Genomic DNA, 18,927 nt, shown 5'->3' on the forward strand with positions numbered 1-18,927 from the left:
AGTGTCGACGAGCCCTTAGAGAAGTGATTTTGACTCCATACTGAGGCCTTGGCTACACTGGCAATTCACAGCGCTGCACTTTCTGTGCTCAGGGGTGTGAAAAAACACCCCCCCTGAGCACAGCAAGTGCAGCGCTGTAAAGCGCCAGTGTAATCAGCGCCTGCAGCGCTGCACGCTGGCTCGCAGCGCTGCAAGTTATTCCCCTCGGAGGGGTGGAGTACTTGCAGCACTGCGAGAGAGCTCTCGCAGCGCTGGCGGCAGCGCTGTGAATCCATGAGTGTAGCCAAGGCCTGAGATTCTACTTTCTTGGGTGTGTATTTCTTTTTAATATGGGGCTAGTCTGTAGTATGAATAAAATCAGGGATGTGAAGGGAGAAATGGTTCTTATAACCAGCAGCACTTTTATCTTTGTTTTTTAACTGGCTTCTTTTTAGGTCACATTTGCTTTACCACATTATGTGATATCAAGTTGGAAAAAAATCTACTAGGCCTCTAAAAACCAGAAGCCAATGGAAGATTGGCAGGAGAAACCCAGTGCCTCTCCCACTAGCTTCTGGAAGGGAGAGTCAGTGGGATTGTTTGCAGGCTGGTGTATCTGGTCCATGGCCAATCTTGGTTAGTAAGGGGTCTGATTAGATTTAGAACTCACTCTTCTCTGTTTACTAGCTGCTGCATTACCCCTCTTATCCCCATCTCTCCATGTCCCAACTTCTCTTTCCTTCTGACCCCCACCTGCTGTAAAGGAGGAACTACTTTCCTCTCTTTTCCCTCCAACTACTGGAAAAGAATGGTGAGTTTTAGGCTATGGCTATAGCGTATGTCAGCATAATTTATGTCGCTCAGGGGGGAAATAAACCACCCCGCTGAGTGACATAAGTAACACCGACATAAGTGCTTGTGTGCACAGCGCCATATTGGCGGGCCAATATAGCTTCTGCAGTTCACAGAGGTGGTTTTATAATGCCAATGGGAGAGAGTGTTTCCATTGGTGTAGAGCATATTTACCAGATGAGGTGCAGCTGCAGCAGCACTGTATGTGTAGACATGCCCTTAGTCTTCCTCCTGCTATCACTTTTAATGTGGCTCATAGCTTTCAGAGGAGCAGTACCATGACACTGAAGAGAATGAGTGCAGTTTTGCTGAGGCAAAACAAAAGAAACTCTGAAGCTATCTTAGTTTATCTTGTAACTTTCACTCTGCTGCTTCTTGGAAAACCATGAACATAAGTAGGGAGAATTTTCTGCCACTTCTGGGAGTTCTTTTGGCTGAAGGGAGTGGAGAAAGCAGACTCCCAGAACAATTTGGGAGCAGCAGCAAAGTAAAGCTAACAAGCCCTTATCAATTTTACTGCTGCTTTTCAGAATTTTTGAGCTATTGTGAATCTAATGAGAAAATCTCCAGGTTCATTCTATAAACTAATGGCTCCACCTACTTCCCAGAGAAAGCTTTTTATTGTCACTGCCTAGTAAATGCATTTTTAGTGTCTATGCTTTAAATCAGTGTTTCCAAAACTTGGGACGCCGCTTGTGTAGGGAAAGCCCTGGTGGGCTGGGCCGGTTTGTTTACCTGCCGTGTACGCAGGTCCGGCCGATGGGAGCTGCTGGAAGCGGCGGCCAGTACATCCCTCGGCCCACGCCGCTTCCAGCAGCTCCCATTGGTCTGGAGCAGCGAACCACGGCCAGTGGGAGCTGCAATCGGCTGGACCTGTGGACGCAGCAGATAAACAAGCAGCAGATAAACAAATCGGCCCAGCCCGCCAGGGGCTTTCCCTTCACAAGGGGCGTCCCAAGTTTGGGAAACACTGCTTTAGATAATCTCTGCTGTCTTTTGTATTGACACTTGTACCTTCTTACCATTAAGCAAAGTGTTAAAAAAAAATGATTTTAAAGATGTTTAAAACACATTAAACACTCAAAAGATAGGAAAATCAGTTTGGGCTAGAACTGTGTAAGTCACCTGATTATTCGTTTATGTTGTGCCTCCATAACCATTCAGCTGCAAACTGCTCTTAAGGGACAAAGGTCAAGATCTTCAAATGGTGGGGAGACTTTTTTTTTTTTTTTTTTTTTAACTAGTCATAACTGATCTTTGTTTGCTAGTCTAGGTGATCTGAAATCTAATGGTCACATTTTACTGGAAGTTGATGAATGACTATAGCTATGGTCAAAATATGTGACTGACTCGCTCTATTAGTTGAGATATTTCTAGACTTTTTGTGCCCAGTTGTAAGGTTAAAAATATCCTACTAGATCTTTTTAAATGATTAAAAATAAATATATGGGGATTTTATTTATATAGAAGTCCAATAGCTTGTATAAAAATAGGTGCTTCAACAGAGGCCTGATGTTAGATTTTAGTCCAGGTTATAAACAGTCTGCATCCAGGTTATAAACACTTCAAAAATAGAGATTTATAATGGAAACTAAGAGATCTTAACTATAGCTGCTGGCAGATGCTGCTGTAATAAAATATTAAGTCCACATAGACCCTGTTATCCTGTGAACGTGCAGTGATCATCCAACTTGTAGCAGTTATGTAAACAGAACTCTGCTAGCCTTTCATTCAGGGCTACAGTGCTACGGTCACTACTACGTGGATTAAAATAATCCTACAAGTTCTGCATGATAACTGGAAATGTAATCTGATGTACTGCTGATAATTGATGAGTATCTAATAGATAGCTTTTCCCTTTAGTAGATCTAATTGCCGATGAAGGTGCATATAGTCATTTTTAGTATTGATAGTCCAAGCTATATGTAGCATAAAGAAAATGTAACTTTGTTTAATTTTATTTAAAATATTCTTTAAGAGAGATGTAAATAGAACGACCAAATTCAGTTTGTGATTTTTTTGTGTGTGTGTGAGTAGCATTAGTGTGTCATCTTAATACTGGTTTTTCATTTGAAGTGTAGCTAAATAGCGCTATATATCCAATGCTGTCTGGTTATAAAGTTGCTCAGAATGGTAGCAGTATGTCAGTTCTACAGCTGTGAATGTTATAATTAGCAGTCTTCTCTACAGGGCAAGTATCCTATGCGTACAGCTGTATGTTTTCTATGATGGTGGCTGGTTGACAATCCTCTAGATCTATTTGGCTGACAGTGCAGAACAGTGACACTTCCTCATTTCATACTGAATGCAAACTAAACCAGAAAAGCTTCCCTAAATGCTTAAACTGAGCACTCAGTATCTAGGTTTTTAATAAATAATTCTATTTTATAACCTAAAAACCTTACCTAGGAATTTACTCGTGGAAGGTGCCAGATTGACAGTCATGGAAAGAGAAGTCTTCTACTTATTGTTGCCTCAACCCACCTGAGCAATGATCTGTAGGGGGACCACTTGTAGGGGTAAGAGCAGGGGTCGGCAACCTTTTGGAAGTGGTGTGCCGAGTCTTCATTTATTCGCTCTAATTTAAGGTTTCGCGTGCCATTTAACGTTTTTAGAAGGTCTCTTTCTCCAAGTCTATAATATATAACTAAACTATTGTTGTATGTAAAGTAAATAAGGTTTTTAAAATGTTTAAGAAGCTTCATTTAAAATTAAATTAAAATGCAGAGCCCCCCCCGGACTGGTGGCCAGGACCCGGGCAGTGTGAGTGCCACTGAAAATCAGCTCGCATGCCGCCTTTGGCACGCGTGCCATAGGTTGCCTATCCCAGGGTAAGAGGATAATTCAGCATCCTAATCATTGGCCTCTGCTTAACACTTTATTAGTATGCTAGCTAGTTTCAGTTGCGATGGCTGTTTTTTGTGATGCGGACAGTTTGCCTCACTAGATTTTTATGCTAAAATATGGTTCACTTATTTCATGTACAGTATGATACATTGGGGACATCTGTGACACAGCAATTAAACAACTGTGGCTGGCCTAGGGCTTGGGCTGTGGGGTTGTAAAATAGATGTGTGCATGTTTGGACTGGAGCCTGGGACTCCACGAGAGGGAGGATCCTAGAGCCTGGGCTCCAGTCTGAGCCCGAATGTTTATGCTGTAGTTTTTAGCCTTGCAAGCCCGAGTCAGCTGACCCGGGCCAGCCCCAGTTGTCAGTGGGTCTCTTATTCCAATATAGACATACCTATAGACCAAAGACTTTCGGTCACTACTAACCTGGGCTGCATTTGAAGTAGTTATTTAGAGGAGGCTCTGTATTTTTTTTCAGCAGTCCTTGGATTATCTATTTGTCCTTTACTCTCGTTTACTTGTATGTATCTTCATTGAAGTGAATGGAATCTGAATACATAGACAATGAGAGAAATTAGTTGTTAATGATGATCTGCCCTTAGCTAACGTCTAAAATGTTCGTGAATATATTGTACGTTTGGTTATTTTGTTCACATTTTCATCACAGGGAAACTCTCTTACTTGGTTCTTGTATTGAGACTTATTACTATAGCATGAGGGTAATTTACATAAAATAACACAAAATATATTGTGCTACTAGAATTCATACACTCTTAATCATGAGGAAGGTATATGCATTTCTGACTCTTGAAGTGTACAAATCTAAAATACCAACAGAGGTTCATTTTTTGTTTAGTGGATTCATGGCACAATCCTTATGTCAAGTGACTTCGCTGAGCGCATGATATGTTTGAATAATGCAGAGAGGAATGTGTAAAAGGGTTTATGATGCTTGGAATTAAGAAACTGCATGAATGCTCTTAGTGGGATGAGTTAAGGTAAGGAGATGTTTTAAGACTTTTAAAAATGACAGAAGCTGCAGGTAATTATTGTGAATTAAATACTTAAAAATAAGTGTTTTTATTTTGTACTTGTATAATTAAATTAGTGGTATAAAATGATTGAATTACACCACAAGTAAGTGGTTCTAGTTAAATATTATAAAAAATACTTTATCTGTCTTCAAAAGACATTCTTTGACTTCTGGCACTTCTTTTCAGGATTTCCAGTGTCAAAGGGCTATATTTGTTGATTTAACATTTTTCTTAAGAGAGCAAAGAATTATGGTACTTTTAATCTTTGGACAGGAACGTTGGTTCATAAAGTAATAAAACTTAATAATTTATTAAGGGGCACTAATTTTTTGTATGGTGTATAGAATGTATTTTTTTTTTAAGTAAGTGCTTTCCTGTTAATACATATTAAAATTGAACTAGGAAAGAAGCACAATTGCATTTTTGGAGTTAAAGACAACATACTACTATTACATTTTCAATCTAGTAGTAAAATTGAAATACACAAAGTGTCATTTCCTCAGAGAGTGTTTTGGCAGTGTCTACTGCAATTTAGATTACTCTCTTACTATAACTTGATTACTTACTATAAATTCACAATATAGGTTTGAAATTACCTTCTAAGGCAAGGTGTTAATTATATATTGTAACAAGGGGATTCTCAAAGGGAGATAGACTTATTTCAATTCAGTGAAGCCATATACCTAGCCGTGTGTCAGATAAATATTAGACAATACACAAGGGACAGAACAATTCTGGGATTGTTACTTAATTTTGGTCAGCATCATTTATGTAATCTTGTGCTTTACAGTAGCTTCCAGTAGTGATGGAAGAACACAGTGATGACCTCTGACGTATTATGCTTTTCACTGAGCACACTTTCCAACCGTAGTCCACATACGCTTTTGGATGGGTGGGTAAGGTGGCAGTGGAGAAGGACGTTTGAATTTCTGATGCCTTCAACAAATTCTTTCCTTTGACTGCTTGGTAATGACCAAAGTAGTATTCAAGAAATTTTCTCCTGCTACAATCTACCCCGAAAGGTAACTATTTTTTAATACTAAATTTACTTTATCTGTAAAGGTGCAATCTGAATCATACAGAAAATACAAGCAGCTTAACTGAGAATTTCTTAATGTTTATATCATTAATGAGAAAATATGAGACAGTAAGAGAACCTGAGGTGTCCTTTGTCTCTTATTATTTTTTACACTTTGTACATGACGCACTAGTATGTTGGCTGAAGATGTAATCTGCTAGGCATGCGAAATTACTAAAAATAGTAGTCCAACCATAACACAATTATCTAGGGCATCAGGTTATGGGATTTTTCCAAACCTTGGAGTCAAAATCCAATTGAGGACTAAGGTGTCAGTAGCTAGACATTTGCTGTTTCTACTCCAAATAAATGACCTATGCAGAGCAACAGGTTGTAACTTTAATCTGGCAATGACGCAGAATGAGGAGAGGGACAAATTATTTGAGTGAACAGCTAGCACAAAAAGTTAATGAAGTGGCTCTGTGATAGGGTGAGTGGAATAAAATAACCTGTTATGCACTTTAATATGTATAGAAATCAGAAAATACGGGTGTGGTAGCACCTCCTACGAGGTATTAAGCATCCTCTACTCCAGTGGAAGTTGAGAGAGCTCAGCACTTCTCAGGGTCAGACTGTAAAATCACTTATATGTAATAATTAGACTAAACTTTAGATGAGTGTGGACTTACATTAAAAAGATTCTTTATGTGCAACATTTGATAGCATCATAAAGATTGAACACAGAGTGGATTGATTTAAATCAAAGCAATTTACATTACGAGTTTTTATCATGATTTAAATCAGCAAGCAGGAAACCTTTATTTACATAATCAGTTTTAATCATGTTTTACATTTGTACTTTTTATTTATTTTCCTAAAGGAAAGTTAATTCTCATTGGCTGGTACACATTAAAATGTGTTGATTTGCAACTAAATATAACCATTACATTAAATTTGGTACTACTTTTTGCCAGCCATGAGGATACACATTTATTTAAACAATTATATAACTTAACATACATTTATTCAGTTTCCTAATTTTTAAATTTTTTATTATTTTAGAAGAAGGTGAATAATGTGATGATTAATTTTTTACTTGTGATTAGTGTCAAGCTCTATTTGGATGGAAACGCAAATTCAGTTGCACAAAAGCATTTTAATTGATTTTTATTAAATGAGCTGGAAACATAAAAGAAAACTTTATCAAAACTTTTTTGTATTTAAAATTAACTGATTTATTAAATAAAGGAAATATTGCCAGAAGTTAGTGAATTTAACTGATTATTTCTGATTAATGTCCTTCAAGATTTTAGAAGTAGTAAATCTCATCCTTTCACACTTAGATTTTTTTCATAGATTGGAAGAAGAAAACAGGCTTTTCTCCTTTTTTCAACTCCAATTGATTTCTTAACTTCGAGTGAACTAGTCAACTGAACTAGTTGAATACATTGAAATGAAGAAAATATTCTCTGTGCACCTGTGGAAGAGGGTTACCTCTGTAGAAAGTTGGTTTAGCACTTCAAACTCTGGTTTCAGGTGTGTAGCCAGTGACTTCACCATTTTAGTGGTTTGTCTTTCTTTAAAACTTGGCAGCAAATATGTACTACTTGATGTTTTTTGTATTTAATTTAAAGGATTTTAATAGATTTAGGCCTTAACATGGGTTGTCAACTTCCAATCTAATTTTAATAGGCTTATTTTTTAAATAAACCTATATTTAACTTAAGTAAAAAAAAATAAAAAAGTTATCAATCCAGATTGAACATACCTACTTCAATTTCTTTCAGAGAGATTTTTCCATGGAGTATAACTTTTGCTGATGCTGACCAGTTTAACTTAGTCTACCAATTTACTACTGTTGTTTGAACCATCTATTTTACTTTTCAGTTGGCATTAGTTAATTAAATTATAGGCTTATATACAGTAGATGTAATCTGTAGGTTTTTCCAGAAAGGAGGGACAGACAATTATGTTTTGCATTTACCTTGGATAGCTTACAACGCTCATAATCAAGTGTTTTGAATTTTGTAATAGCAAATAGCAAAATTACCATCAGATGTTACAGTTTACTTTAAACCATTGATTTAAAACACTTCTAAAGATGATTTGCAAATGCATTTGACACACAAATAACTGTAGAAAACTGTGGTATGCTCTAAATAATAAGGGGAAATAATTAAGGGGAAAAAAATAAACAGAAAACCCCTTCCTGTTTTTTAAAAGAAGATCCATGAAGATCCAGGCCTTTCTGATTTGCTGTTTGCTACTTGGCGTGACAACAAGATCTTTACTGTTTTCTGTTATCCTGAAACTGTAGTAGAGAAGAGTCTACCTATGGAATAATAAAAAAAGTTTAGAATAATAGAACGCAGTTAATGTTAAAATTCTGGTATTCTTAAATATTTTTTGTTTAAAAAAGCTTTCAGATTATGCAATATTGTAATAAATAGCACACATGCCACTCAAGTTATGATCAGACTCCAGCCTTCGCCAAGTTTCATGGTAAGTATGACATCAATGAAGAGCTTATGGGGAATCTCTTTCAAAGCAGGAACTTGGTGATCCATAGTGTAAGTGATATGAAAACTAAAAGATAAGGCCGGGTTTTAAACATGGCAAATGTATGGAATATGCCTCTGAAAGCTCCTGCTCACTTGGGTTATTTTTGCTATGCTAATACATGTGACTCGTTTTTTAAATAATCTTGCCAATTATCTATCTTTAAAAAGAAGGAAATGAACTACGCATTGTACACGTTAGTTACAACATGTCTTGATGTTCTGCTGAAACAAAAATACTTGAATTTTTGGATTTAATTTCTGTCCAAAATTGTCAAGAACAGTCTGTTGAACAGTACCTATTCAGTTATCATTGACTAAAATTATTAATGCCAGGCTTTGCACTGGGAGCCACTGTCTGGTACTGTCAAAGTATTGCAGACTTAGTGGACAGATGTCTTTCCCTATAGAAATGGATTGAGACACTAATAAAATTTTATGAAAATAGACTAGACATTTCATCTGGCCTTGGAGTAGGAGACAAAATCATGCAAAGTTGAGAGGAAAGCGGGAAATAATGACTGAAGGAGGGAAGAGACAGAGTTAAGTGGCTCTGGGAGTAGAAGAGGAAATATTTCCATGCAGTTACCATGATGACATGGAATCAGTTCAGCAGGTAGCTTTGGGGAACCAAAATCCTTTAAAAAACATGTTCATAGTGAAGGGAGAGGCAATTCATATATATATGTATAAGCCAGCCACTTAGTGTATCAAATTACATGCAGAAGACTAGTCTAGAATAGATGCATCTAATTATCTTACAGTTATTTCTTTCCAAATTTTTCATATAAGCTAACTAATCTAATTAACGCTATGATTTAGTCACGGGTATTTTTAGTAAAAGTCAAGGACACGTCACAGGCAATAACCAAAAAGTCTAAAAATATCCCTAACTTAATCTTAGGTGCTTGGGGGGGGAGGGCGAGAGATGCTCTGGTGGTTGCTGCTGCTCATATATGTGGGGGTAGCCTGGGGCCCCACCACCACCACACCCGGCAGGGGGCACCCCAAGGCCTTGCCGCCACTGCTCATGTGGGGGGGTGGGGGGAGGGCGCATGGCCCCGCTGCTGCTCCTCCAGGTGGGGGGCAGCCCGGGGCCCCGCCACTGCTGCTCCTGGACTGGTGCTCCAGGGCAGCACCCGGGACTAGTTGCCTGGGGCCACCGGAGCAGCAGCCAGTGCGGCTGGCCCCAGGGCAACCCCAACTGCTCCGGGGGCCCTGGGGTCAGCCACACCAACCGCTGCAGCTGCGGAGTCACGGAGTCTGTGACCTCTGTGAAAGACTCGCAGCCTTAATCATAATGCATTGTGTAACTTGCTTTTTCCAGCCAATCATGATGTGTGGCCATAGAATGTACAGTAACATGATGATGGGCCCATGGAAAGTGCACATAGGTAGTTGCATAGTTAAAGGAACGCTCAGCTTGAATGTTTTTAAACTGACAGATAGATGCTCTGTTAGGATTTTTCCCAATCTATTTTTAAAAGAAAATTCTTTTTAAAAATGTGTGCAAGTTTCCTGCTTCACTGTTGATATTATAAGGTTCATTTCAGAAAAGGAGATACTAACTATACAGGAAGAAACATTGAATTTCACCAGACCCAAAGTGCTCACATGTACACAAAGTAAACACACTGAAAAATAGAGTTCTTTGCCATCTTTTGGCTACAGTAATACTGTGTATTACAAATAACTATAGTAGATACAACATTTTCAGATGATGACTTTCCAGTTGTGTCCCTTCAAAGTTCTGTGTTCTTTTACTGAATATGGCAAGAAGTAACTTTTGAGTGAAGTTGCACTTGCATTGTGGGTGTGCAAAGAACTGAGGCCAGAATAAACACTTGCCTCATACAGTTCTAGTACAGTCCTAAAATGGTAACCCTAAGGCTTTTAAAAATAATCTTCACTAAAATGGAGCTAGGAAGATCGAAGATATTTTACAGTAATCATATGGTCCTGGAGGTTGTCAGATATTGAGGTCTCAGTTGAAATTAGTTGTGATTGATAAAGGTTTGGTACACAACTATTGTAATAACCATCAGTCTCTACTCAGAGGAGCTCCAGGATGAAATAATGTGACTCTTGTAGGTTGTAAGTCATGGGGCTGGATGGCAGTGTGTGAGGAGGCTTTTTCAGTACTTTGATCACCTGTAGAGAAGAAAGATGGCCCAGTACTTACGATTTGGGTGGTAGTCTGGGATTCAGGAGACCCAGGTTCAATTCTTTGCTCTGCCTAAAATTTCCTGTGATTTTAAGCAAGTCAGCTGCAGTTCCCTATCTGTAATATGCGGATAATAATACATCCTATCCCCATAGGGGTGCTGTGAGGATAAATACATTAAAAAGACTGAGACACTCAATACTATGATATAAAGGCCATACGAGTATCTAAATGATGACTTTAAAACTGATCTCAAAATATGTGGTAGTGATGGTGTTAAATGTTCATAACTCTGAACAAAACATTATTCTTTCAAAAGTTTACAACTGAACATTGACTTAATACAGCTTTGAAATTTTAATATGCAGAAAAATGCTGCTTTTAACCATCTTAATTTAAATAAAAGTACAGAAACAGTTTCCGTACTTTGTCAGATCTTTTTATAAACTCCCTTTATTTTTTAGTAGTTTACATTTAACGCAGTACTGTACTGTATTTGCCTATTTTTATTTTTTGTCTCTGCTGCTGTCTGATTGTGTACTTCCAGTTCCAAATGAGGTGTGTGGTTGACAGGTTACAGTTTGTAACTCTGGTGTTCGTAGCTCTGAGGTCCTACTGTATATCTATTGGGGCAATGAGGTAGTAGTGGTGGCTATCGCTTATACCCTTTAATTTGCAAACAGATATATAGATATATTGTACACCATAATCATTAGGAACTTACTGAATCAAGGCCTAAAGTCCCATTTTCAAAAGTGATTTTTGCACATAGGAACCTGAAGTCATTGGTGCTAATCACTTGTTTAAGTGCTTAGCTGGATCAGGGTCTTACTGTCTTGTATAACTGGACAGAAAATTTATTTAGCACTTACAATCTGTAAGTCTTGTGATTATATATATTTGAAGGTTTTGGTAGTGTTTTTTATTCTTAAACTGCAGCAATGGAGGCATGTAAAAATTAAGACAGTGCTGCCTTTCCAGTGAAATAATTCAACATGTACAACAGTTCCCACTACTGATGAGAAAATAAAAATATCTCCATTACTTTTTATAGGTAGTGGCAACATTCACGAGTCTAGTTTAGCATTGAGGAAAAAACGATTTTCTGTAATCTTGAGTAGGAAAACCCTCTAGCATTGTTACTGATGTGGTAGGTGTCAGATACTGTAGTCATTCTGAAGTGACCATCTAACTCAAGGAACTGCTTTTAATCTGTATTGCTCTGTTAATTCATACAAATTATTTAGTTTTATTACACTGGGAAAACAATATTATTTACAGCACATATGTATTTATGGTTCACATTCTTAAATAACACATGAGCACTAAGCTTCTGATGGAGCATTATTAGACAATAGAATATTGACACTTTGCACTTTCGAATGTTTCAGCACTACAAGGCTACAAAAAAAAGTATGCTTCCAAACACAATCTTAATTATTGTCTCCCAAGTATTTTCCTAAGTAAACAAATAGTCTTTTCCCACTTCACCAGTTATTTCACCCTCTACACATTTTTTACTGAAACCTCCTACTTTTTATCTTAAGCTAAAATGTAAGCAAAATAACTGTTCCAGAAAATTGTAACTTTTTAACTCCTCAGTTACACCTCCAAGTCCATCTGCTCATGCACAGAACCCACATTTGCCATACAAAATGGATAATTGTCTGCTCAAAATTTTGTTCTTTTCTGGTAGCTGTCTTTACTCTTCATAAATTTTAGAGTTGGGGAGGTCATCTCGTGACTGGTGTGCTGTAAAAGCAAGGTAAGTGCTAGATACTCAAATGGTGTCGCTCCATCAAATGACCTAGGTTTTTTGGGGGGAGAGGGGAGAATGTTCCCACAGTTAAGGGTAGGCAACTGCAAACTTCACTTTTCCTTACCTGAAAGTATGAATGCTCTATTAGGATCTAGAAATTTGACTAATTCCATGAGAAATAATTCTCGTCTGTTGGAGACAAAGCATCATATTGTGACAGTTTTAACAGTGGTAATAGATATCTGTTTTACAGTACTCCTAACATGATCTTTGGGGCCTTTCAGAACTTTTGTTCATAATTTTACCAGTTATCTCTATATAAGAATTAATAAATGAGCCTTGGAGTAGCCTTGTTTCTAGAGGAAGCTGGTAGTAAGACCATCCCCATAAATTATCCATTAATGACACTTGTGCAGTGCACATGTTGCTGGTTATATATGAAAGACTTTGAGACTCTAATGCTCAATCAATATGCACAGCTGCTAGTGGAAGAAAGAGCTTGAAACAATCAAAAACATAGCTTGCAGTTATTGTATTGTTTGAGTATAGCTCTAAGGGGGCCATATACTCAGTGGATTAATTATGGGTAATTTTTAAGTAGCTGGGGTAGTTTTCTTTAATTAAAATAAAATGTAACAGCTATATGTAGTAATTTGGTCTAGCAGATTGCTATCTGGGTTTATTTAAAATCAGTTTTCTTGTGTGCTGGGACACTTTGCCTTTCAAATACTTCACATTTTAATCTTTTTAAATGCTCATGGCATGTTTAGTTATGTATAAATGCTTCCTACCTGTTCTAGGTTTTATCTGGTATCAACATAGCAAATACAGCTTGGAACAATTAGTGTCCTGTTCTTGTGAAGTGCCCCCCTACTGAGTTGTAGGTCTTCAAATAAATGAGTATTACATAAATCCGCAACCCGTTTCACTGAAAACAAGGGCAGAAAATGCAGGAGATAGGTGGAAAATAGAGTAAAATCAGATATAATATTTAACTGTTTTTACATCTGTAGAAAATATTTTTTCCTAATGGTATATCCAAAAGTTTGTATCAGCCAAAGACTTGATAAACTAAACTAAAAATGTAAGTTGACTCATTTTAAATGAATTTCCTATAATGCTTTTCAGTAGTAGTGTATTCCTTTCTCTTTATAGTTTTTTTAAAAAAATCACTTGTCTTCAGAATAACTAAGTACTGGTGTGATAGGAATTAATGGTTCTATCTTTGTTATAAGTTTGACATTTAGGAAGTTGAAAATAAGATCCATATTTGTTTTTGAAGTGTCACCCTTAAGAATCCACTTAAAAGCCAAACAAGAACAGCAATGTATGATCTGAATGTGTCGAGAAATTGCAATAGTAAGGTGTAGACTGACATCCATTACTGAAGTAACTTCTAAATATTTTCCTTTTAAATTTAGACATTAAGATTTTTAATCTAAAATAATGTATATATAGTAACTATTAAAATTTGATTTCCCATTTCTCCTACCATGTGGAATGTCTCTGCTACTAAGCCAGATCCTTGGAATTGTATTCCCTATGCAGTGACAAAACACAAATGAAATAAATGAGTGAGAACACACACAGAGGACTAGGTCACGGAGCAGACCCACTTAAACTGGATGTAAACTATTGAAGTGAAAGCAAGTTTCTAGTCTCTACTAAGTCATCATCTCTTTACAATTATAAGGGATTACCATTTTGATTGCTATGAGCAGTTTCCACAGTACTTTCTCTGTTTTTAAAAATTCACAGTAAACTTAAAAAAACCCCACACTAACAGACTTCCTGCCTATGACTTCTATAACTGAAAATATATAAAAAAAATCTTTTCAGTTTGCTTTGTGCATTTATTTAACATCACTGTTTGTTCTGAGATCTTGGCTAGCAGGTAGAAACCTCTTTCAAGCCTTTCTTTTATAGTCCATTAGGAACATTGCAAGATCTTTGTTAATTTGGCATAGAATTGTAAATTTCATTTTAAAATGAATATTAAGAATTGTATCTCTATTTTGTGTAAACTTGAATTTGTTTTTTAATAGAAAAATGTTTTCCTACTGATATCTGCTTATCCTACAATTATCTGTACCAGTATTTCTCCTGTCCCTAAATCCCAATTTCCTTTTAGACAGCCATTCATAACAAATTATTTTTACTGTGGAGCCTAGGGACTTAATCATAAATAAGTTGCTTGAAGAATCCTGTACTGAACAATTTAGAACCTCTACCCAGAGGACACAGCCAAGGGTGTCATTGCCAATATAAAACTCGGGAGGGTGAGCCTAGTCTATGGGAGATGCCTAACACATTATCACTTGTTACATTGCTATACTCCAGTATAGGTGATGGAAACCAAATTTTATTTTATTCTGAACCTATTTTAGTTCAAGTCAGCCTAAATCATAAGTTGTAATTTTGCAGTCAGTGTTAATATTGTGTCTGTTTTGGAGGTGCTCAAGGACTCAGACAGGAACTCCCCATTGAGCCCTCTTAACCCTATTCTGTTCTCCCTCTCCTCCTCCTCCCCCCATCTTGTGCCTTTGTACTCCTGGGGAGATTTGCAGACCAGTTTCAGTCAATTTTTCCATGTTGGAATAAGCTGTGTGCACAGACATTGAAATGTGTTAGAATTTATACATACTTTAGTATTCTAGTATTTTATATATATGAATATATGACTATTGTGTGGGGCGTATAGAAGCTGGGATCGGAGCATATTTTCTTTGATAAAAATAGGGCCTGATGGTAAAAACAAAATATTTTTTAAAAAATTGAGAGCTGCTGCTGTAAATAGACTGAAAATTCAGAACAGAATAAATAAACATGTTTTTATGCTTGAGACTTGTAAGCTCCTCTCTTCCATGTATTGAGACTTGTACATACAAATATAAATACTTCATTAGGAGTTTTGTTTTTGTTGTTGAGTATTTATTGATCCCGATTTTAAATAATTTTATGGTTGTTAATGCCAGGTGCTGGAACTTCAGAAATGAAGCAGATTGACATGAGTGATTTGGTGAGCTTATATTGGCATCAGGTTATGATCACAGGTCACTTAAACTGTTTATCCTCTCAAAAAAAGGTACCAGTCAATACTAACCATCTCCGTTAGAGATGCATGACTTTCATATGTATTAGTTGCACTGTATCTGATAGTCACATGAAAAAGATCACAAGGCTGGGGAAAGGATTATGATCATGCTTTATACGTGAATTTCCTTGTAGGAATATTTTAGTGTTGATCACATTTTAAAGAAAAGGGAGAGTTTTGATGTCCCTTTGTGCTTTAATAGATAGACTGGCTCTGATTGTAAACAAGAAAAAAATTCTAATCACAAAGAGCCTTCTGCATTAATAGACTTAAACAGGCTTATCTTCAGTTGTATATTAAATTTTCAAAACAAATAATTATTGCGGGCTTTGTTTTTATTTTTGAAAAGACTCCAACTTGAACAGAATGTGATTGCCCGCCTCTTCCACAGATTGGACAAACATGAGAGCGCATCTCCCATCTTTCCTTGTCCTCCATTCCCTCTATTGGCTCCATGCCTGCCTTTGCTGCCTGTTCAAGACCTTGGATCTAATCTTCAAATTTAACAGGTCTTGACAACATTAGCGGGATTGGGCCAGATCTTCAGTTGGTGTAAATCCATTTAAGTCAATGGAGCTATGCTGATTTACCTCACCTGAGGATCTAGCCCACTCAGATACACTTGTGCTTCTCTGTCTCAAAGCAGATTACAAAGTCTAGAATGAAGCATGTGAGAGCCAGAGATAAAGCTTTCTTGGTTAAAGGGTCGCAACTGTGAAATGAGCTTTTAAAGGAAATCACAGTAACACAAAATGTGACCATGCTACAAGCCTTCCTCTTTGATAAAATCTTTCCACTATACCCAGAATGACATTTATAACAACTTATTTCTTCCCACCACTGTGGCCCCCCCTTCTTCCCCAAAACGAATACCCCAAGCAGAGCTTTCTGTAAACGGGAGAGGGCAGAAGAGCCAAAGAAGCCTGCCAGTATGTTAATCTGAGAAAGTGCTTGGACATCATTATGGTGGACACCAATACAAAACCTTAAATAGATTAGTGTATGTATAGGGCTTTAATGACACTTTTAAATGATTCTATGAGTCAGAAAGTTAGCTATGAGAAAATTACCTATCTTATTGACAAATCTGATCTCTCTGGGTCAGATTCGTCCCAATGCAGGGATGGGGTTGGAAGACAGATTGTTCCTCTCTAAGGGTTGCTGGAGGTGGTTCTGGGCATTTGACCAAATGACTTAAAAATGGACAGGTGTTTGATTAAATGACAACATATTGTCATTCTAGACAGGTGATAGAACAGTTGTTTTCTAAAAATCCAACTACAATTTATTATGAAGTCCTTACCAAAATTTTATTAGAATGAAAATCTGGAATCCCATTCTGATGCAGAAGCATCTTCCTCACACATTTCCTTCAAACCCTATGGTTGTAGGTAGACTGGCATTGTGTTAAAAATTTTGTTTCTAAAGCTGGAGCCACTGGGAGCTCTCGTGAGGTTGAATCTTCACCTTTCATGTCTTTGGGGCTTGGAGGGGGGTAGGAATGAGCTTTTTCAGGGATTTCTGTGCACATGTATGCTCTGCAGGAGGCCACCAGAAGAATATCTTCAGTGTTTGCTGCATTGTGCTCTGGCAGGGCATGTCTTTATGTTCTGCAACTAGATGATGGAAAGCTCAACTGTTTGGACTCCTATTTGCCACACTCCTTCTATGGGCACGGAAGCTTTCAGCAGTACTTTTCCTTTCTTAGAACAAGGCAGAACAGAACTGGGACTTCTGTGTCAGTGCTATAAGGCTCATACCAAGGTTTACCAGGACCACCTGGCTAAATTATTCTGTGGGCACTATCAACTAAAATGATCACTGTGGTTGCATACAACTTTCTGTCTGTGCTGGTGGGTGCCCCATGTATCCTCATAAATGACAGTGAAACATATCCTTTGATGGAAGGTGCTATAGTATAGAGGTGCATTCATAAATATGTGCAGTATAATTACCGCTTTTGTCATTTTTCATTATTTAAATGCAGATATTTTTCTTGAAACCACATCACTGTATGGATGTTATAAAGACTTTGAATTTCTGCTACATATTAGTTTTCAAGGAGCCTACCTTGTTATAGGCTATACAAATATAAATACATGAGCAGAGGCTTTCATAGAAAATACTAGAGGGTCTGGGTGTTTGTGGATGTTTTGTTTGTTTTTAGTTCATGATTTTATTGATTTAAAGCTTTTTTATCAAAGATAAGATTTACATACAGGTACAGAGATGGTTGCATTGGAAATATTTAAATAGCTTTTTTTTTTCTCCCCATTTTAAGTGTTTTCTTTTGTGTTTCTCATAGGAATCAGAGATGAAGGTACACATGCACACAAAATTTTGCCTCATTTGTTTGCTGACATTTATCTTTCATCAATGCAACCATTGCCATGAAGATGGCCATGACCCTAAAGAGAGCCATGTACACAACCATAATGACAGTCAGATCTCGGAGGCACCATATCTCCAGAATGGAGGAGCAGAATCCTCACCAAGTAAACTTTCAGTGCTGGAAGCTGAAAATGAACAAAAATACTACATTGAAAAACTTTTTGACCATTATGGTCAAAATGGAAGATTGTCATTTTTTGGTCTTGAAAAACTGTTAACAAGCCTGGGTCTTGGAGAGTTAAAAGTAGTGGAGATTAATCATGAGGATATTGGCCATGATCATGTTTCCCACTTGGATGCTTTAGACGTACAAGAAGGAAAGCATTCTCATTCTCATAACCATCCTCATTCTCGTAGCCACTCAGGTCCAGAAAACCAAACTGTGAATGGTGTATCTACAAAGAGAAACCATAAATGTGATCCTGAAAAAGACACAATAGAGTCATCGGTGAAACCTGCCATTAAGCGTGTTCGTGACAACAATCGTCGCCGCCACCACCATCAGCATCATCATCATCACCACCTTGACCATAATGGTACTCATCATACTCATAATGATTCAGTCAGTCAGAGTGAACATGGAGACCCGAGCCATGAACCTTCAACAGAGACAAACACTACCCAAGAACAACCTGAGAGAAAACTACAGACACACATGAACAGGCAAAAGGGAAAGAAATTCAGTGAGACATTAGTAGATACTGCACAAGATGCTCAAGACCATGATCCAGGTGGTCAATATGAGCACAATCATGTTGATAAACATGATCATGTACACGATGCATCTCACTCACATGTACGCATTCACAAACGCCATAATGACCAGGCCACCGATCATAGACACCAAGATCCTACTCCTGGTAACGAGGATCGCCATACCAGCAAGCGTGAAGCTCCTCATAAACAGATTAGTGTAAGAAACGAGGCCACCGGTCATAGACACCAAGATCCTACTCCTGGTAACGAGGATCACCATACCAGCAAGCGTGAAGCTCCTCATAAACAGATTAGTGTAAGAAACCAGGCCACCAGTCATAGACACCAAGATCCTACTCCTGGTAATGAGGATCGCCATGCCAGCAAGCGTGAAGCTCCTCAGAAACAGATTAGTGTAAGAAACATCTTTTCAACACATAGTCACAAGGATCACAGTGAGGATGAACATCAACATGAAGAGGTGAGTATAAACCAGAACTGGTATGCATACAATTATTATTGTGACACCATA

The 18,927-nt window shown here is 37.5% G+C and overlaps 1 protein-coding gene across 6 annotated transcripts in view; it reads left to right on the forward strand.

The window, feature by feature from the left end:
* The window catches only part of SLC39A10 (solute carrier family 39 member 10), a 134,262-nt gene that overhangs the window by 74,691 nt on the left and 40,644 nt on the right, over positions 1–18,927 (forward strand). For 4 of the 6 annotated variants that reach the window (XM_034786289.1, XM_034786283.1, XM_034786284.1 and 1 more), the window contains one exon: positions 17,614–18,876. In XM_034786289.1, the coding sequence (XP_034642180.1) occupies positions 17,623–18,876 (1,254 nt within the window). In that variant the 5' untranslated portion in view covers positions 17,614–17,622. Of the gene's footprint in view, positions 1–7,103; positions 7,270–17,613; positions 18,877–18,927 lie in introns of those variants that run through there. The other 2 variants (XM_034786285.1, XM_034786286.1) reach the window with 2 other exon arrangements.

The sequence above is a fragment of the Trachemys scripta genome, chromosome 11 (genome assembly GCF_013100865.1).
Source record: "Trachemys scripta elegans isolate TJP31775 chromosome 11, CAS_Tse_1.0, whole genome shotgun sequence".
Taxonomy (NCBI): domain Eukaryota; kingdom Metazoa; phylum Chordata; order Testudines; family Emydidae; genus Trachemys; species Trachemys scripta.